Consider the following 22,484-nt stretch of genomic DNA (forward strand, 5'->3'; position numbering starts at 1 on the left):
ACAGAGGTCAGACCTGCACACTGGACTGGAGGCCAAGACAGATTGTCGGTCAAAGAGCAGTTTCAAGTTTGCAGTATTATATCATGAGAGGTGTCTGATATTAATCCAGAGAGTTATTGGATGTTTGTAATTCTGTCCTGCAGACAGCGGCAGCAGTTCTCCTCTGCCTAAATTCGCATCGTCCCCAAAACCCAACAACAGCTACATGTTCAAACGGGAGCCTCCAGAGGGCTGTGAGAAGATCAAAGTGTTTGAGGAAATGACGTGAGTGGAGTTTGATTTCTGTAGTAGTGGGCCTAAAATAGCACACTGCCATTCTGCTACTGTTAGCATGCAGTATGTGTAATGTGCACAGCGTATGCATTGAATACTCTGATGAGAGTGATGCATAAACCAGAATATCAATCATCATGTCATGAATTGTCAAAAGAACATTTTTACGTGGAATTGGATTTAAAATGGGAAAAATGAATGCATATTTGTTTCTGGTATATATGTGACCCTGGAGCACAAACCCAGTCTTAAGTCGCTGGGGTATATTTGTAGCAATAGCCAAAAACACATTGTATGGGTCAAAATTATAGATTTTTTTTTAATGCCAAAAATCATTAGGATATTAACTAAAGATCATGTTCCATGAAGATATTTAGTAAATTCCCTACTGTAAATATATTAAAATGTAATTTTTGTAACATGCATTGCTAAGAACTTCATCTGGACAACTTTAAAGGTGATTTTCTCAATATTTTGATTTTTTTGCACCCTCAGATTCCAGATTTTCAAATAGTTGTTGTATCTCGGCCAAATATTGTCCTGTCCTAACAAACCATACATCAATGGAAAGCTTATTTATTCAGCTTTCAGATTATGTATAAATCTCAATTTAGAAAAATTGACCCTTATGACTGGTTTTGTGGTCCAGGGTCACATATATGCTATGGCACATCACAGCAGCAATGTTCAATAAATCACAATATACAAAATACACACCTATATTGTGAGAACTCAACAATGGCTTAAAAGGGCGAATGATAGTTCCTATGAATCTTAATGCTGAGCTGTGGTACATACTGTGTGCATTAGTATTCCATTTAGAACATTCTCCTAAATTGCTTTCCTGTCTTTCTCAGGTCCAGACAGTCAGCCACCGTCCCCCTTTTCTCCTGCCCTGACAAAAACAAGGTCAACTTCATCTCCACCGGCTCTGCATTCTGCCCCGTCAAGCTCCCGGGATCCCAGCTCCAGCACTCGGGCTCCCAGCAGGAGGACGAGGAGAAAGAGGAGAGCCAGGCCGGCCCCAGCGGCTCACACCACCACATGCCCACTCAGGTCTCCACCAGCACGAGCACAGATGACCCTCCCGAATCTCCCTCCCAGCCTCAGAGCTTTGAAGTCAGCTAAACGCGGCAGAGCTGGTCTCGGTCGCGCCGCTCCGCACCCGTGTAGAGGACCGTTCGTTCCCCGCCCCAACCTTCCTGCTCCCCCCTGACCCCACCTTTGTGCTGAATCTTTACTATCTGCATGGCATAGCAACTGCGGCCCGAACGAGAATCACAAATGCAAAGGCAGCCGAAGGGTTGGAGTACGGCGGCTGGACGGGAACGGCATCTGAAGGATGCGTTTTTGGGAAAAGGACCTTAGAATATGCAAATCCAAAATTCTAATGGCTTCACTGTTATCTCCATAAATGAGTGAGAGTCTCATACAGAAATCTTATTTATTGAATTTGCCTATTTGATAAGTTCAGTCACATTCCAGATATTCCCGTTTTGCTTTTTTTTTGTGTGTGTCAGATTGATTCCGCGTTGATCCCGAGCAAGCGCAGCTTTGCTTTCGTCGTGTGCTTAAAATTTAAGCAAAGTGGCTTTTATATGAGCACTATAATCAGCGCAAAGCCACCGATTTACGAAGAGAAAGACGACTGACGCTTTCAGGAAGGTCTTACTAGTGTCAGGGCATGCATTTGAAACTGATCGTATGTTTAACATTAAATTATGTGTCGTGTTCTCTTTCAACATCCACAGTATGAATAAGCTCTCTCTCACTATCAATATATCTATATATGAGAAGTCTATATATAAAGAAAAAGCTTGTTTGAAGTTAAAACCGTGTATTGCTGTGTTATGTGCATTATGGGAAATGAGCTGTACTCCACGGGTTGACGACTGTCCAGGTTTCCTACTTTCTGGCGATGGTGCAGAACGAGAAAAAGTACTGAAGGTTTTGTTTTCACACTTTGTTGCACAGTGTCCGCCTGCGGCCCACCTCGCTTCAGGTGCATCACACGGGCTTTAAACTCAGGTAAAACTCCGTCTCATCCTTCTCTGCGTTCCATCACATTCCATGTTGGGAGGTTTGAGTGGGTCGGACACACTGCGAGTTGGAAACATGACATCGTACAGCCCTCATGGATCAGACACGCATCCTCACAGTCACTATATGACACATATTAGCATTTAATAAGACAAACTACAGCTCAGATCACAGGTTGGAGGTGTGTGAGATGCATTTCTGTCTATTGCAGTACTGTTTAAGTGGCATGTTGGAACTGATTTTGATAATAAAATTGTAACTTTTTTTTTTTTTTTTTTTTAATTTATATGAATAATGAAATTTAAGTTTCAAGAATAAAATCATAACATTATGAGATTAAAATGCACCAAAAGACAGATGAAATTCTTTGGTAAACCCCATTATGGAGTATGATTCCTGTTACTTTACATCTACTTTTAAACTTAATGTTATTTTTATATATATATATATATAATTTTTTTTATTGTAACATTGCAACTTTATTCTCATAATCTCTTGTAACTTTTAAAACTTTATTCTCAAAATCTGCTGAATTTTTTCAGCTTTAACATGCTATTAGGACATGCTGCTGGTGATAGTCTAAAATAAAAACGTGAATTTCACAAAGAAATGTGTCGCTAAAATAAAGAAAAAATCAGGCTATTTCTAGGACTATTAAAATCACTTTTTGCTTTTTTTGGCATTGTGACTTTCTTTTATTTTATATATATATATTTTTTTTTTTTCAAAACATTTCCACCACAAATTCATTAAAATCATCAAAAATTATTATAACAAAAATCATAATGCATTAATGGAAATAATATTTTCCACATTATGGTAATTGAAATGTAAGGATTAATGAATTGAATTGTCAAAAATGTCACAATGCAAAATATCTTAATGGGCCTAAAACAAATGTTCATTTCATTTAAGCATTTTCTTTCTTTCTTTCTTATTTGTGGAGAAATATGAAATTGAGTGCTTTGATGAGATTCACCTAAAAGCTTGGCTTTATACAAGCAGAATATATTTCAGTCATAAAACCAAGCCTCAAATATTGAAATCAATCTATGCCCAAAGGTTGTGTCATCTGCAGTTCAACAAAAAACAAATCTATTCACATTATCGTACATGTTTATACGTATGTTGGCTGTTGTGACAACAAAAGCATGCGTTTATGATTTTCACTGATTATTATGAATAATAACTAACGTTTTGTACAGGAACTAATGACAGTCAGTGAAGGCTTTTCTCGTCACAAAGCAACGTTTTTATATTGTCAAACAATAACGTATTGTGCTTTTGCAATCAATAGAAAGATATTAACCCATCTCATACGATCAACCATTGACAACCAACATAATATTACACGATCAATAAGAAAGGCTTTAAAAGTAACAAAGCAACCTTTTATGCTGCACCTTATATCAAAAGACCAAGTAGTTTAGTAAAAGATGAAACTCGTTTTAGTAAGTGAAGGGTTTGCAATAATCATGCTCTTTTGTTTTAAATGCTCGAATATCTGCATCATTTCATCTCCATTCCATACATGTCTGATTCTGGAGCCATCGACTGCTATCAAAACAAGCACTGCAGTTTCAGGGCACATTGCTGGCCATCATGGGAGATGTGTTTGTAGATCAGGTGAAATGTCAGGATGACCTGCTGTCTGTTCACACACAATGGCAATAAAGCATTTTATTGTTGTGACTGTACAAACCAGATATGTGTGTGAATGGAGGATGTCATTTGATTTGAAGGGGAAAGATAAGGACGAAAGAACAACTGTTTTGGAAGCCTATCACCCGCATAGTGATTACTCTTTGCCTATAGCCAATTCTCATGTCAAGACAATGATTTTTAAAGCCTTGTAGCTTGAATTGTTTTCCTGCGGCAGAGGCTGCTGAGCTTGCATAAGGTTATAGGCCCACTGTCCGTGTCTGGGGACAGTATCAAAAGCCACACTTTCTTCAACTTTTAGCCACAAGCGGCTAATTGTTTCTTTATTTCAATAATAGGAATATTGTGTCTTATTTAAATAAAATCATTAGAAATATAATCCAGTCTCCTCTCCATCTTTCCTAAGATAGTCAGTTACAGCTTATAGTTTATGCTTCCTAAAAACCATTTATTTGTAGTCCAAAATAAATCTTTTTTTAAAGCAACTTTGGGACTTTTTGAAATACCAAAAGATGCTTAAAAGGATGTAATGCACCCAAGTAAAGAAAATGTTCAATGATTTCAATTATTGTCAATAGAATTCAACAGTCATTGTCTTCATTTAATCAATTGAATTGTATCATTAGCTTATAAACTTATAAAGACAGATCTACAGTGAGCTCCAAAGTTTTAAAGGGGTCATATGATGCTTTTTTAAAGATCATTATTTTGTGTATTTGGTGTAACAGAATATGTTGACACGCTTTAATGTTCAAAAAACACATTATTTTTCAAATACTGTACATTATTGTAGGTCCTCTATGCCCCGCCTCTCTCAAACGCTTCGTTTTCTACAAAGTCCCTCCTTCCGACAAGCTCAGTCTGCTCTGATTGGCCAGCTGACCCAGTGCATTGTGATTGGCCGAACACCGCAAGCACTCGTCGGAAATGTAATGCCATACGTTTTAATTCAATAATGTAATTTGCTATGCTTCATGGGATTGTAGTTTCCCCTCATTAAAGTACACAATCTTGTGTATTTGTCTTTTTATTAGATTTTCAAATACGTGTTTGCTGCTTTCAAAGTTTGTAATGTGATTCACCTTGAAGCTGGTTGGTTTGGTTGTGGTGGCTTTTTAAAAGACTTTTTAAAAAATCTCTATGGGAGAAATAAATGGAAAAACCAATGCCGCTGAAAAAGTGGACTGAAAAAGTTGCAGTCTAGCAATGTATGAAGCACAGTTCACGCAGAAGTCATATTCAAACCAAGCAGCTTTCTGCCATTTTATTATGCCGATTATGTTCAAATAACAGTAAATGTGATCACAACTTCATGTTGTTTCAAAACCTTACAACTTACTTCTGCGGAACACAAAAGGAGAATATTTAAAGAATGTTCACACAACCCTTTTCCATGCATTGAAAGAACATTTGGGGTCAGAGGGTTAAAAAAAGCAGCGAATATGGTTCATATAATTCATGCTCTCAATAAAGGTGGTTTTTGCAGTGATGCATTCAAATAAAAATGTTTGCTTCCTCAAAGAATCTTTCAGTGAACATTTCTTAAAAGTTTCTTAGTTTAAAGAACATTTTAATAATCTACTCTTTTTACTATAAACCCTTTTCCACTATAAAGAACCTTGTGTACAATGGAAATGTTTCATGGATATAAAGGTTCTTCATAGAACCATCAATGCCAATAAAAACCTTCATTTTTAAAAGAGTTCCAAGTTGTTTGAAGTCATACAACAAACAGATCAAAATTGAACTCATTATTGACTTAAAATCTTAACTTCAGAAGATTATAAATGTTCTTCCAAATATCTTTTTATGTTCTTCAGAAGAAAGCAAGTCAATGTATGAAAACATGAGAATGAGTAAATGATGACAGATAGTTCATTTTTGGGTGAACTCTCTCCCTTTAAGAAGGGAAAGGGGTGTTATACTCTCTAGGACTTGAAAGGTAAAAACGTGGCTGAGTCACATGTCAGGACTGATGAAGAGGGTTGAGGAAGTTCAGCTGTCGGGATTCAGTCCTGAGGGCTTTCAAAGGCACACAGCTCACCTTCTCTGCAAGACAAATTATTCACAGCTTCTGGGCCTGTTTGACTTTAGAGGACACTTGAAGACATAACTCTGCATGACGGAAGCTCTTGCTGACTGTGTAAAGGGCACAGACTGTGATGAGAACAAACTGATCAAATGTATTGTGGGGGACTGAAGGAGAGTTTTGCATTATAGAGTTTTGTAAAAGCTTTGAGATCTAGTACAAAAGCAGACTTAAACAGTCATAGACCAACATGAGTACTGCACGTGAATCAACAGAAACTGATTTTACACTGACTAAAATATGAATACTTTTATTCAGCAAGGACACATTAAATTGATCAAAAGTGACAGTAAAGACATTTTATGTTAAAACATCTTTATTTTAAATAAATGCTGCTCTTTTTGCTTTCTATTCATCAAAAAATACAATAAATAGTATTAAGCAGCATAACTGTTTTCAACATTGATAATAAGAATAAATGTTTCTTGAACAGCAAATCAGCATATTCGAATGGTTTCTGAAGGATCATGTGACTGAAGACTGGATTAATGATGCTAAAAATTCAGCTTTGCATCACAGCAATAAATTACATTTTAAAATATATTCAAATAGAAAACCTATTTTAAATTGTAATATGTTTCTGTTTTAAATAAAGAACTAAAAAAAGTTTTTATTATTATTCAGTCACCACTTTAATCGCAGTACAATGTAGCTATTTAATTAATCAATAAACAATGTTATAAAGTTATTGATAATTTGATTATTATTATTATTATTGATAATTGATATTGTTTTTATTGAAAGTTAACAATGTTATATGCTTAAAGTTATTGTTATATGCATAGACCATTATCTGTATAGGGTGACGAGATGTTTTAAAATGAGGCGAGGAAATATTTTAAATATTTGTTTTAATTATTTTTTTATTCTTTTTTGAGAAACATGCCACACCCCTTTCAACATTAATTCAAAATCAACTAATTACACCAATGCAAGACTTTCTTAAACTCAAATTATTCATGTTTGAACTATCAGGGCGTGTCTACGTGGTGGCCAGGGGTGGCACCGGACCCCCCTGAAATTTGGTTGGCCACCCCAGGTGCCCCCCCTACCAGATGTCTTGCGGTAGGCTCGCGCGAGGACGAATTTCTCCACTGTCACTTGTTTAGTGACATCGTTCCGCAAACACAACATCCGCCCCCCCCATCGGCCACTCTCTTTTGAGCCAGTGCCCCCGACAGGCCCCTCCATTTAAAATGCTCTAGACACGCCCCTGAAATATTGAACTATGAAATAATCATTCATTTTGAAATAATAGGGCATAAAGAGGCGGTGGAGAGGTCACAGATAGTGTGACGGTCACAGAGCTTTGAACACTTAATGCATATGAACACTGCAACCTCAACAGCTTGAGTTCATCATGTGACAGTATCACACATATATGTCATGTATCTACCAGGGTTATTAACTAAACCAAAAACATTTTTGCTGAAATAACATATATATATATATATATACAGTATATATACAGTATATCCAAACTCATCCTTTCTAATCATCCTACTACTTGTCCGCTTGATCCTATTCCATCTCATCTCCTTCAAGCCATTTATCCTGTAGTTGTACCTGCACTCACTCACATCATTAACATATCCCTTCACACTGGTGTTTTTCCCTCAACATTTAGACAGGCTCGTATAACCCCACTACTTAAGAAACCCACCCTTAACCCATCTCTTCTAGAGAACTACAAACCGGTTTCCCTTCTTCCTTTCATTGCAAAAACACCTGAACGAGCTGTGTCTTTGGATAAAAGCGTCTGCTAAATGACTAAATGTAAATGTAATCCCAGTCTTGGTTTCAAAAATGGCTAACATTGAAGAGTTTATTTGCAAAAACAGATAACTCAGTTTTTTTTTAATTTTCAAAAATCATGTTTTTTATTATGTTATCATGTTTTTATTGTTTTATTGTGTTAGTTAGCTGTATTTTTTTAAGTTATTTTTTACCTAATCAAAATAACCAAACTGCAGTTTGATTGAGATTAACTGGAATGCACAATGAAAAAAAATTGATTTTTGATAGTTATCTGTTTTTGCAAATGAACTCTTCATATATTTAAACATATTTCTCTAGGATTTCATGATCAGTCTGTTGAGAGATTAAGGCAACACTGCAAACTGAATCTAAACAGGACAGAGAGACAAGTTGAAGGTCCAGATGCACAACAACATGAGGACAAGAAGGTCAGGGTCTCTATCAGCTGCATCTGCAACAGTGAAGAGATGACTCTGAGACGCTTCATATGACTAGTAAATAAGAAGAGATAGGCATGGCCAAAAATGATTTGATTGTAAATTATTAAGTCAAAGTTAGCTAAAGCGATAGAATAATAATAGGAAAAGAAATGTACAAATATTTTTAGATATTTCCAGAACAGTTAATGAAATAGTTACTGTAACAGGTAATCTGACTCGTTATGGTGTTTTTGTGTACAACAGAGGGCGCTGTTTTACGAAAAACAGATTAACGTTCAAACCAGATGAAAGCCATGCTTTGGCTGTGATGCGCTCGGTGCTGAATCAGTTCAGGGAGATTGTTAACAAAGATGCTGTGTTAGTGTATATTGAATCTGGTCCTGTCATCTTATAACTGCTGTATTGATTGTGTGTAGGAGGTATATGTGGTGTCTGGCTCAGAGGTCTTACTGTTGTACTGCAGTTTAAGATGAACCGCTGCTGAATGGGGGTGAATTTTAGCTGACCTTACGTTTATGCTGCAGATGCTACAGTCAGGTCTATTCAGCAACATTCACCACTAACAAACTACATAGTCATAAGTCTTACGCTGTATGTCTGTCTATAGCGTTTGCCTATAACATAGTCAATCATCTGTATAGAAATATGGAGGATAATTCATTTGATGAGGGTGCAAAACACTGTTAGACTTTCAAAATGCAGCCACTGTAGACATTTGACCTCATTTTGAGTCATGTTACAACATATTCAAACAGATTTGCCTGGGAGGTTTTATTTGATGTCTGTCTGATGCATTGCAGCCTTTATTTGATCTGGAGTGCTTTCAACATGCAAAAACAAAAACATTATGATGCAAAAACATGACCTTAATGAGAATTTAGGCTGCCGCAGCTCTGGTTATGGCAACAAAATCTGTTGTTTTAACGCGTGCTGTACAAGGAATCTGTTAGAGCAAATATAACTCTAACAAGGCCACGAGGGTTTTTTATTATTATATATCTATAATTAAAGACTTTGATGATGCCACTCAGCTCTGGAAAGTTCTCAAAAACAAAATGAAAATGAACCAAACCAAGCAAAACAAAAGCAAAGCTAGGCAAGACAAGACAAATAAATAAAACAAAATGCTTTTGTTTACATAACAGATTTCTCAAAAAGAAAGTAGACAAAAAAAAACTGTTTACAGGATTCTGATTTCTCAAAACAAAACAAACAACAAACAAAAGTTAATTCAGGCAAAACTAAACAAAAATGTTCTGAAAACAAAACAAAGCAAAACAATTTGTTTTGTTTACAGCAGCATTCTGATTTCTCAAGAACAAAACAAACCAAGTCAACTCAAAGCAAAACCAAAACAATATCTACAGCATTCCAATTTTTACAAAAATAAAGTATTCTGATTTTTCAAAACAAAGCAAAACAAAACAAAAAAATTGTTCACAGCATTCTTATTTATCAAAAACAAACCAAAGCTAAAACCTATACAGCATTCTGATTTCTCTAAATCTGATTTCTTAAAAATATTCCCATTTCTCAAAAACAAAACTAATATGTTTGTTCAAATTATTCTGATTTCTCATTATCTGATTTCTAAAAAACAAAACATTACATTTTGTTCACAATATTCTGATTTCCAGTAACCCAATTTCTAATAATCTGATTTCTCATAATCCGATTTCGCAAAAACAAAGCAAAACAAAAACGTTTTCACAGTATTCTGATTCCTCATAATCTGATTTCTCAAAATAAAACAAACAAAAACAACAAAACAGAATGGTTATGAACACAACAAAAGACAACAAAACAGAACAGTTATGATGGGTACAGGTACGGCGCAAAACCACACAGCCCCACAATTACAACATGAATTTCATCATGATACAACCAGATGCCCACCTTTAAAGAGGGTCTGCAACAAGAAAATGATCACTGTTTCCTATCTAATCCTATTTCCATAAACAGACCTGCGACTGGTATTCTGGTAAGACCTCATCAGGGATCATTAATTCAGCATACTATGCAAACGTCACAAAGAAAACTATTTATTCCCAATTTTCTATTGTTCTGCTTATATTAAACATGCAATAAATCTGGATGTCCCCATGACTGGCATTGCTTACAACAATAATAACACTAATAGTTGCACTGCACATGCTAATTATAACAATAGTAAACTTGAGGAATTGATCAAATGTTCATTGAACTACTACTTCTAATATCCAGTATAAAAATGCATATTAAAAGTGTGCTTCAAAACGCTTCTTTTCCTCAATGTTGACCGCTATTGCTGGTAAAACAATCAGACCGGTAATCTAATACCTAAACTATTTCTTATGTTCAGGATCATAAATATGGGTTTCCCCCTCTGCTTTAGACTTTGCAACATCTATTCCTGGAACAAAAAAAGCTTTCTTTGGCAGAGCAGGACTGTGAATTCTTATGCTTATCAATCTTTCTGGTATTTGGATTTATCATTTTTCCCGGCAGTAAAAAAATAATAATAACACAGAATGAAAAACAGTATCCCCCCCTTAATGTGTTTTAAGGAATGGTGAAAGTCAGAGTGCTGGTCTATGAGTGAGTGTGAGGTCAATGTATGTGACCCCGGCTAGCAGGATCAACATTAGGAACTTTCCCCACTCACACAGGGATAAAACCAGCATCAGCAAGGATTACTCGTGTCCAGGAGCAAAAGCAAGCATGGCTGAACCTCTGCAGAGTGGCTGTTGCTTTAATTCACTCTGGCAGGTTCGAGCCTGGGCCACCATTAATCCAATAGTACTCACTTTCCAGGTGACTATCACTGCCTTGTCAGCCCATTTAGATCTTCATAATCCATAAACCTCTTAATCCAATTGTGTAGCAGCATCATGACGTATCCCACACTGCTATCTGCACAGAGAAAACACTCCACATATAGAGGATCCAGATCTGGGCTCAGTGTAAACATAAGAATGTGTTTAGATCCTACCTTTCCGATCGCTATCACTTTGTCTATTTAAATGGGGAATTATCTCAATTAAATCCAGTAAAGTATGGAGTGCCACAAGAATCTGTCCTAGGTCCTCTGCTATTTTCAATGTACATGTTGTCCCTTGGTAATATTATTAGAAAATACGGAATTAGTTTCCACTGTTATGCTGATGATACTCAACTATATATCTCAACAAGACCAGATGAAACCACACTCTCTGTTTAAATCTAGATTAAAGACACATCTCTTTAGCCAAGCATTCACATAATGTATCTCATAACCTTGTACTTCAGTTACATCTGATCAAATGCACATTTTCATTCTTTTGCTTGGGTTGTACACATAATTTTTTGCTTAGTTATAACAGCAGCTACGCTAATTTTTCTCTATCACCTTCTCTGTTTCTGCCACGGGATTGACATCCCGTGGTAACTGAATTACACAAGCTTCAGTCTGGATCCAGCCCTTACAAAGACCTGAGATGACCGAATACCTGACAAGAGATGATGCCAACCCCCCAGAGGACCTCAGATGATGCCAACCCTCAGACAACATACAAAACTACCAAATTTTGCATTACATGACATTAACTAACTGCTTGATTTTTACCGTACATTTCTGCCATATGGACGTCAACTTGAGATAGTCACCACTGATAAGCTATTACTAAATATAATGTAGAAACTTAAATTTTCTGTAAAGCTGCTTTGCAACGATATGCATTGTGAAAAGCGCTATACAAATAAACTCAAATTGAACTGAATTGAATTGAATTTCCCATGATCTTAAATAAATAAATTGACATTCCCATAAATCACATTTCAATAAGTTAAAGAACAATTATTGTATATTTTTACAGTAACTTGAGTAACAGGGCTGAATGGTTGACAACAGTTTATAGCATTCTGATTGATCACAAACAAAACAAAGCAAAATAAAAACTTTTGTTTACAGCGTTCTGATTGATCTGAAACAAAAAATAAAACAAAAACGTTTGTTTACATCGTTCTGATTAATCAAAAATAAAACGAAGTAAAAAAAAAAAAGCAAACTTGAGCAAAGCAAATCAAAAACTGTTCACAGATTTCTGATTTCTCAAAAATAAAATGAAATGAAAATTTTTATACTGCACATTTTTTACAATAACTTGGTAACAGGGTTGAATGGTTGAGCTTGAATCAATGTTATTTTAATATTACTGATATATTATTACAGTATTTGTTAATATTTTGATTTAAAGCTGCAGTCCGTAACTTTTTTTGGTTAAAAAATTATCCGAAATCAATATTTGAGCAAGTACATAACTAGTGTTCAAAACCATCGCCTTGCTTTAGCCTGATTCACAGCGGTTAGCTTATAATAATGTTTTCTAATTTGAGTGCTATGGGTAGGTTTTCGCGCGTAATTCGAGCATGCTGCTGCGTCATTACGTCACGTCTGTAAACATAAAGAAGTTGTCCTGGCTACTAGGCTATCGCATGTGAGGATCCTGCAGGTGGCCGATCGTTTATAGCCTTTTCTTACAGCAGCTGGAATAATTACATTTATTATTTTGATGGCAGATTGTAATCCAGAAAGGACTATGTGTTTATGAACAATATACGGGGAAAATTCTTATTTGGGTCATATATTCCAAGACTTAGTCTAGAATCTGTGATTGCGAAGTGCAGTATCCACACTGGTGCGGTGACTGACTGCCACACATACTCCTCAAAACATTAGATTTATCCACGCCGGCACACAACCCACGCAAGGAAGATAATTCCGCAAACAGCTGCAATTGCAGGTTTTCAAACAAAGATGGCGACAAAGAGACAAAACTTACGGACTGCAGCTTTAAATTATATTTTATTTTCTGTTTTAATATTATTAAAGTTTTGGTAATTTTGTCGCACGTTTTTGTCATTTTTATTAGTGTTTTTTTTTATGTTTATTGTTTTCATTAAGTTTTAGTTTTAGTTTATTTGCAGTAATTACCAGTTATTTCAGTACTTCAGCTAATCAAAATTAAAAATGTATATTTTATGTTTATTTTATTTTAAGTATGATTAATTTTTAACAGTTTTTGTTTTACTTAACGATAGTAATTTTGGCTTGAATGCAGTCAAAACTACAAATAAAAAGTGATAAATATTTATTCATGTTGTACTATCATGCTGTAGGTAGAAAGACTTTAATGTGAATTAGCCATCCTACATATTTTTTATGTAGAAAAAGCACATGATTACAGCGGGATACAGCGAAATATTACTTTTTAATTAGTTAGTGCATTTTAAATAAATACTTAATAAAAATTACATTGCATGCAATATCAACTCAAAAGATTACACAGGCTATGATGACCTCAAGATTATATACGTTAAAGACCCCTTAAGTGAGAAAGGCCAAACCTTTAGGCAATCTTTATGGTTTCAAATCTGCACATGTTCCCATTTTCAGGAAAAGGAAGCCTGAAGAAGACAGTAAACAAGAGTACTGTAATTGTGTGTGTCTGGTCAGGATGTATGGGCTGATGTTGATGAGAAGTTCATTACGCCTCCTAATAACCGCGTGTGATTATCCCGTGTACCTCGCGCCAGGGGACGAAATATTTAGCGTTTTATCCGGTCGTCTCCATGGTTACACACCTGCCCAATAGGGCCCAGCGGATCAGGTGTGTAACCATGGAGACGCGCTCGCCTTGAAGAGGCTGGATCTGGAGTGCGCCGCTCGCTCGCTCGCTCGTCAGTCGCTCGCCGCTCTCTTCTGTGGATGCAACATCGTCCAGACACATCAAACTAACCCAAACAATGACATTATCTGCAACGACACGACAGAGACACACCATTATCTGACTAACTGAACCGATCCCGCGCCTCTTTCTGCTCGCCGTTTGCCGGTAAGTGTTTGGATCGGCTCGCATGATGCATTGAATTGTTATTATTAGGGCAAAGCTGCATTTAAAAGGCAACGAGTGCATCGTTGTCAGCAATCATGCATGCATCGATTATGTTTTATTAAAAATGCATTTGTTAATGCCAACTGAATTGGAGAAGCAGTGACATTCTGTGCGTTGCATGAATGTTGCAAAACCTCTCGCTGCATTTATTTTCACTCCTGCCTATGTGGTCTATTTCCATCAAGCCTCTGCTGTATGCCTTTTTATTTTTAGTTATTCCCTTTATCATTTAAAAGAGATCTGTTTTAGTTTTATGATTGCGTATTTTCCTTCACGGCGTAAAATAGGACAAAATATGATGTCCAATGTCACTTAATAAGAAGAGGCAATTTACGTTAAATGGTGCATTGAAGACCTTGCATTAAACTTAAGATCTTAATTTTGCCATTAAAGACATTATTAAAATAAATAAAGAAATAAACAGACAATTCATGTGCACACCTATTCTGTAGATGTTTATGGACGTTAATGTTCACTCATTGTTCCTTATTCACTGATATTGAACATATTTCAAAGTAGACAGTTTAGTGTTTGTAGGCTATATAGATGTTTAGAGACATTTTAGCATCCTTGTGAGTTTTATACAAGGATGCACTGGAATTGTGGCATGTGCTGACTAAATATTTACAGCATTTCATCTATACACGTAATAGCTTCCTTTTATGAAAGATCAACAGAATGATCAACAGAATCCAAGCACTGACATTTTCAAATGAAATCTGTTTCTCGGTGGCTGATAATGCACAGCTTATGAGCTGATAAATGTGATTGATTTATGGTGGATCTGTTCGGTTTGTACAGTGAATCAGTTCGAGCTGTTGTTTAAGTTGTGTGTGTGTATCTATATGTATATCACTGGTGCAGTGATCCCTGTGAGATACGTTTGAGTCGATACGTTAAATCCATAAAGTGTCTGAAGGCCGTAAAGGGCGGTTACAGCTTTCACTGATTGAAGTACATCGTCCGTTTGAGAGAGCTACAGGAGAGCAGTAAAATATCCGATTTATAGGTCTGTTCACAGCTGCCAGACTATTTGGTGCCTACGTACTGATGTTCGGTCAAAGGCCATGCTGGCTTTAATAGGATCAAGAAATGCGAGGCATTTCCCAGTACATGGGCTCATCGATGCTCTAATATGTCCAGATACTGAGAAGTGCCACTCAAATACTATGGTAAAGCCAGGTACAAGCCCAGAAGGATGGAGAATGTAAGAATTCTTGTGGTTCTTTTAGTGAAGTCAGAGGTCTGATGTTAGTTTTTGTTGTTCTGATCCATTTTTCAAGTAGCTACCTGCACATATTTGTTATGTTTGTTGTGCGCAGGAGGTGAATAATTAATAAAGTAAATAATGCATCACATGCAACAGCTAGAGACAAGTGTTCTGTGTTGAAGAAACCCTTGGCTTTTTCACAACCTCGAGGTTGAAGTAGAGTGTAAAATAAACCATTCTTTTTCGTTCGGTGCTCCTGGGCCCAGATTTTGTGCTTCTTATACCAGGTTATACTTATTTGTAGACTGGGCTCGGATACAAGCGGGCTCCTGATGGCAGTAAATCTGTGATTTATAGTTTTTGTTGAGCTCGGTTCAGAGGTGCTGATTAGATTCTGTGGTACTTTTTGAGGCTGTGCTTCTGTGGCGTTTAGCCGCGGCCATCCTGTGAAGTGTCTTTCCGTTCCTGTCAAAGAGCTGTGATGTTCAAATTATGCTCATCTTTGTGAATTTCACTTTTTTGGCAAATGTTACTGTGACATTTTACCTTACATCTACAGTTTGGAAATAGACTATTAGTTACTTAAAAATGAGTGTGTTTATAGAGATAATTGAATAAAAAGTTACACCTTAGATTAGGGAACATATATTCACTCTTAACTAAGAGTTTTCCCTTCAAAAAAACTCCTAATTTGCTGCTTATTGATGGTAAGTAAGGCAGTTGTTGTAGTAGTTATGTTTGCAGTGGGTATATGGCTAAGTTAAGGGATCTAAAATATTGTCATGCAGAATTAATATGGCATTAATATGTGCTTTGTAAGTACTAATAAACAGCTAATATGCTAATAATATGCATGCTTAATACAGTAGTGTTCCCTGATCTAAAGTAAAATTAGATAAAAATTATAGAGATAATTGGAAGACATCTTTTATAAGTGACATGTAGGTCAGAACCATTATACAATCATTTTCAAAAGTTTGGAATCAGTAAAATTCAAATTTTTAATGTTTTTGAAATAATTATGCTGATAATGTCTGCATTTAATTGATCCAAAAACAGTAATTTTGTGAACTATTTTTACAATTTAAAATAACTGTTTTCTATTTGAATATGTTTCAAAATGTAATTTATTCCTGTGATGCAAAGCTGAATTTTCAGCATCATTACTCCAGTCTTCAGAGTCACATGATTCTAATATGCTGATTTGCTGCTCAAGAAACATTTATTATTATTATCAATGTTGAAAACAGTTGTGTTAATATTTTTTGTGGAGACTGGGATACAAACCTTATGTAACAGTAATGTCTTTACTGTCACTTTTAAACAATTTAATGCATCTTTGCTGAATAAAAGTATTAATTTTTAATAAGCTGTCCAATGCTGCCACTAGGGGCGCTCTAGCAAGCATTGGTGTGAATTATTGTCTTCTTCTACAGTCAGTTTTCTCTTTTAGGCCAACAAATGCCATTAGTTTAAAGAGAATCTTGCTTGTTTAGTTATATTGTCAACATGCTTATCACTAGCTACCTGAAAATTGACACATATTAGGTTAATGGCAAATCATATTTCAATGTAGCCTAACTCTATCGCCCCCATGAGTACTGAGGTTGTGGTTCAAGAACATGTTAAAGTAAACCTGAAATATTGTTGGCAACTCATTTTACTTCTGTAATCTGACATATTTTTGTGAAACAGGATATTGCAAAACAAGAAATAGAGTAAATAGAGCCAAATGTATCAACTGTATATACTTGAAATGTGTTGACCAAGCATTGATGTCTACATTTTCATACATGACTAAGGTGTTTTTATCCATACTGTTTATGCAAGTATCCTAATATGACCTTTGTAATTTAGTTTGTAATATGTAAGCACAAGACTCTTAGAAGCTTTTGGTGCACTTTGAATACAAATCATGTCTTTGTTTCCTTACAGTGAATGGTAAACATGCCCCCATCTTTCTCCAGTAATTGCAGCATCATAACGCTAGGATTAAACTCACAACCAAAGGGCACATTAAATATGCAGCTACTCTGCGGTCGACTGCAACCCTTATGCTGAGTGCTGCTACACATTTTTTTTGTCCGCATCCCTCTTTAGCCCTCTATCGTTTCCTCACTCATGCATTTTCTGGCTGAATTTAGAGGGATTTGATCATCAGTGACATACAAGGTCTCATATAATACATACAGAGCGAGAAGAGAGTGTGAAAGTGAGAGTGAGAGAGATAGACGGGTGTAAGTCTGCTGTGCGCTAACAGGAATCAATGTTCCCGACCCTCCATCCAAACTGAGGAGCTCACACTCACCCGAGAGAATTCACTTCATCACCCACTGCAAAAAAAAATACTACAAGAGAAATTGAGACGAAAGAAAGTGAATAAATTATTGAATTGTTTTAATTTACCATCGTTTAACCAGGCTAGTCAATTAAGAACAAGATGCTTATTAGCACAATAATATTGTCATTTTGAAAAAGGAAAGGGAGACAATTAAAGGAACAGTTCACCCAAAAAGGAACTGGAGTGGTGTGGATTACTTGTGGATTATTGTGATGTTTTTATCAGCTGTTTGGACTCTCATTCTGACGGCACCCATTCACTGCAGAGGATCCATTGGTGAGCAAGTGATGTAATGTTAAATTCCTCCAAATCTGTTCTAATGAAGAAACAAACTCATCTACATCTTGGAGTAAATCTTCAGTACATTTTTTTTTGGGGTGAACTGTTCCTTTAAATTGCCTTTTATTTCATTAATATTATATTATCTGCAAGTACAGCTTTTTTGCGTGACAGATTGAATTTTAAATTCAGTGTAATAGCTTGGAAAAGAGCAGAAGGAGAAATACTGGTTTGGAACATTTAGGTATGAAAATAATGAAGCTTTTTGAGTGAACTATCAATTTAATGTAATACATCAGACATCAATAAACAATGCATAATGCAATATACATAGAGTATTGTTTAATTGAGAACAACTAGATAAGGTACAATGATAAACAGAGAACATAAGAGCTGCCAAAACACAGTTTATATGTAACTCCTTCCCATTCTGTCTGATAACTGTGTCAGCACCATGGTTAAATACGAAGCGAGAGATTTGGAAGAGGGCTGAGAAAGGAAGCAGTGAGGGAGGAGAGCAGGAACGTAGGATGACAAGGACACGGAAGGGCCATTCATTTTGCTCATTTGCACATGTGTTGCTACAGATGAGATTGGGTTTTCATTTTCACTAAATGTTCTGTACCACTTTCTAGTTTTTGTTCTTTGTATCTCTGGACTTTGTGGATGTAATGTACTGACACAGCCTCTCTTTGTTCCCTTTCCCTCTCTCTCAAAACCCTGTCCTTAGGCAATCTAAGGTCTCTCTTTCATTGTAATCTGAGTGTTTTACCTAACCAGCCACAAATACGACAAGGGACATCCAAGATTCTGCTGGACGCTTATTTCTGTCATGTTGCACTGGGTAGCACAGTGAAATCTCATTGGTTGAAATTACCTCTCCACTTAGCTGTATTACTGCTACATTTCATCTAAAGTTAGATGTGAACTAATCCAACTTGAAATCTCAAACTTCCAACCATAATGACATTCCATCTCTTGTGAAAAAGAAGTGTGCTTACAGGAATAGTTCACCCAAAATGAAAATTAGCTGAAATTGTACTCACCTAGGCCATCCAAGATGCAGATGAGTTTGTTTCTTTCTAGGAACAGATTTGGAGAAATTTAACATTACATCACTTGCTCACCAAAGGATGCTCTGCAGTGAATGGGTGCCGTCAGAATGAGAGTCCAAACAGCTGATAAAAACATCACAATAATCCACAAGTAATCTACACCACTCAAGTCCATCAATTAACATCTTGTGAAGTGAAAAACTGTGTTCATAAGAAACAAATCCATTATTAACTTCAAACGAGTCCTCTATCCATAATATTGCTTTCTCCAGTGAAAAATTTGTCGTATCTAAATCAGAAGAGAAATATGCACAGATTAAGCATCGTTTACAAGCGGAAAACACGTCTAAATATGCCAGTGGATGTCAGTTTTAATGTGAAAGGATTAAAGGATTTTTTTTCTGGTGGAAACTTTATTATGGATGATAGACTGTTATTTTAGGTTTAAGTTAAAACGCCTTAGGAATAGTTCGCACAACATTTTTGTCATCATTTACTTACAAACCACTAATTCATGGAGACACAAGCATTGGGGCTGTTTTTGAAGAAAACTATCAAAAACTATTGGCTATCAAACTGGCTATTGCTGGTTGCTATTGACTCCCATAGTTGAGAAAAAATACTATTGATGACAATGGCTACCGTCAACTATTTGGTTAAGTGACGTGACTCTTCTTTTCTTTCCACCAATATTTTTTTTATATATGTTTGGAACGACATGAGGGTCAGTAAATGATGATACAATTTTCATTTCATCCATCTCTTTAATAATGAATTTGTATTACAAACATGCAGCTGTTGAAAATGTTACCTTTCTGAGTGGAATAAAACTCAGAATAAGAAGAACTGAACTATTCGCTGTCAATCACTTGTTTTGCAATCAAAAGTGTTCAAGAACTGGGTGTTTACAAAGATAGAGCAAGTAGTATTTGGCTGGTCGTGTGATTTCAGCATGTCGCATCCATGTGACAACCCTCTCCATTGAAAATAAAACAGAATGGCAATAGCATTTTTAAAGATTTTTTTACTCTGTGAAACTTTATAATAAGTGAACATGGACTCAGTCCTCCGTTAAAGCCTTAATTGAGTGTGAAATATTTCATGTCAGCATATGCAAAATGTTCAAATGCTGGTACATTTGGTACGTTTTCAGTTCAGACTATTCCTTTGATTCTCTGTCTCTCTCTCTCTCTCTCTCTCTCTCTCCCTCTCTCTCTCTCTCTCACACACACACACACAGCTAATGGTGTGTTAATGGAGAGAGTGTTGTGGGCTGTTGTAGTCCAGGCCTCCTTTTAGCTGTGTGTGTAAGCGAGCGTGACTGTAGCATTACTCATGTCGTGACACAGCATAGCTCTTGCGACGAGAGAAACCTTATACAGACAGCATGTAGAGGACTGTGTGTTTGCGTTTGGCGTTCACACATCTACTGTCTCGCTCTTCCTCAAGTGTGATGTAGACGCGACCTGGCCTGAAATCTCTGACTTTGAACATGAAATGAAATATATCCTTTCCAAAAACATACAGAAATAGAGAAAGAGGCACCAGAACAATCATGATGTGCGTTGAAGTGGGCGGTTAAACAAAATCTGATTTCATGCTATGATTTTATACCACCGTAACTGTATGTTTGACAATACAGTTATTTTTGTCAGGAAAACCCAGTAGTTTATATAGTAAATAGAAATGTGGTAAAGATATTTTTGGATAGGCGGATGAGTTAAATACTTTGTAAATGATAGCATTGTTGTTTTTGTTTGATTATTTTCCCGTTTTATTTATAACTTGATGGACGCGAAGCATGATTATTCAGTTGAGTCTCAGTGGAAGCACATCAAATGAATTCTGTATGAATGCGGCAAGTTGCGTCATTGCTTGCCAACCACAAATGTAAATTCAACTTTTTTGCAACATGTCACACTGTGTATTTTGACATTCCTCCATGTTTTTTTGGTTGCTCACATGTGTAAATAATTGAAAGCATTTCTGCCCGCTTATAATTGATATATCTGTGGTATAAAACAGTATACCAGAATCTACTGGTTGATGCATTTCTATCATCTTGTGATATTTACCATCATACTGGCCATCCATTTCTTAAAAATAAATGTTCCAAAAGGGTGTTTTTTGCAGTGATGCCATAGAAGAACCAATTTTTAGAACATTTTATTAATCTGAAGAACCCTTTTCCATCATTAAGAACCTTTTGTGCAATGGAAACATGATTCCATTGATGTTGAAGGTTCTTTGTGGAACTAGATGCCAATAAAGAACCTTTATTTCTAAGAGTGTATAGTGTGCATTAATGGCAAAATATTTTTGGTACCACCTCCAAAGACCCTTCCTTATGCTGTCAACCCTTAAAACGTATCATTTGTTTTCAATAAAATAAGTAAATTTTTCCCTCATCCAGTGGACTGATTAATAACTGTAATTACGTGTATCCATTGCCCAGAAACTGACGAGGCTAAAAGCAATTATGATTTCAACTCTATTAACTGTAATTTGATTAATTGGTTACTCATGTGCTCCACGCTCACCCTGACAGCTCAGTGAAATGCAGTTGCTAAGGATTCAATGAACACATACACTTCTCAAGAAATAATGATCTTTCTCCGGTGAGGACAGAAGTGTCTTGGTTTTAAACCAGAGGAGCTAGATAAAGAGATAGATTTTTGTCAACGTCATCCCAAAGAGGTCATATAATTCATCTTATCTCTCCAACCCACAAAAAGAAGCGTAAGGAGATAATGTGTTGAGCGCAGGTCCAAATTAAGAAATTCCTGTATGGAGAAGTGGGTTAACGGGCCAGTGATGGATGGGCCGCCCCGTTTTCTCCGGTGACTAATGACGACCTCTTCACTTCTCTGAGATTTGGGCTCCTCTGCTGTGGTGAGAGTGATTGAGCGTGTCTGGGGAGGGTCATCTTGGTGTTTGCTTCTCCGCTGAACTACTTCTAAAGGACCGTGTTCGGCTGAAGTCTACAAAATTGTTAAAACACCCTTGAGATGACACCAGCATGAATTTCCAAGCTGGTTTTTGACAGATTAGTGTTGGTCCAGCTGGTGGATCACACGCAATGCCCCAGATAAAAAATGACGAAGGTGGCATTGACCAGTAAAATTGACTATTTAGGGGCTACATTTCTTTTTTAGTTTAAAATTGCAGATCACTCTAGTGATTCTCATAGTATTTGGTATATTTAAATATCATTTGTTTAAAAAACTCTGAGTAACGCCCATGAACGATTCACTGAATCTGATTCAACCCAATAACTCTCAGGCTGCGTCCAAAGTATGTATATATTAGTGCTGTCAAACGATTAATCGCGATTAATCACTTCCAAAATAAAAGTTTTTGTTTACATAATATATGTATGTGTACTGTGTATATTTATTATGTATATATAAATACATACACATACA

The 22,484-nt window shown here is 36.2% G+C and overlaps 2 protein-coding genes across 2 annotated transcripts in view; both read left to right on the forward strand.

The window, feature by feature from the left end:
- Window positions 1-2,584, forward strand: part of LOC107672859 (glucocorticoid-induced transcript 1 protein-like) — a 4,934-nt gene extending 2,350 nt beyond the window's left edge. Inside the window, exons 4-5 of the mRNA XM_016466234.1 lie at window positions 144-264; window positions 1,131-2,584. Coding sequence (XP_016321720.1) covers window positions 144-264; window positions 1,131-1,401 — 392 coding nt within the window. The 3' untranslated portion in view covers window positions 1,402-2,584. The remainder of the gene's footprint in view (window positions 1-143; window positions 265-1,130) is intronic.
- An 11,327-nt stretch (window positions 2,585-13,911) lies between these two features.
- Window positions 13,912-22,484, forward strand: part of rims3 (regulating synaptic membrane exocytosis 3) — a 72,373-nt gene continuing 63,800 nt past the window's right edge. The window contains exon 1 of the mRNA XM_016466235.1: window positions 13,912-14,114. The gene's annotated coding sequence lies outside the window, so the exon portion shown is untranslated. The remainder of the gene's footprint in view (window positions 14,115-22,484) is intronic.

Source organism: Sinocyclocheilus anshuiensis, unplaced genomic scaffold (assembly GCF_001515605.1).
Source record: "Sinocyclocheilus anshuiensis isolate Anshui unplaced genomic scaffold, SAMN03320099.WGS_v1.1 scaffold132, whole genome shotgun sequence".
Lineage (NCBI taxonomy): Eukaryota > Metazoa > Chordata > Actinopteri > Cypriniformes > Cyprinidae > Sinocyclocheilus > Sinocyclocheilus anshuiensis.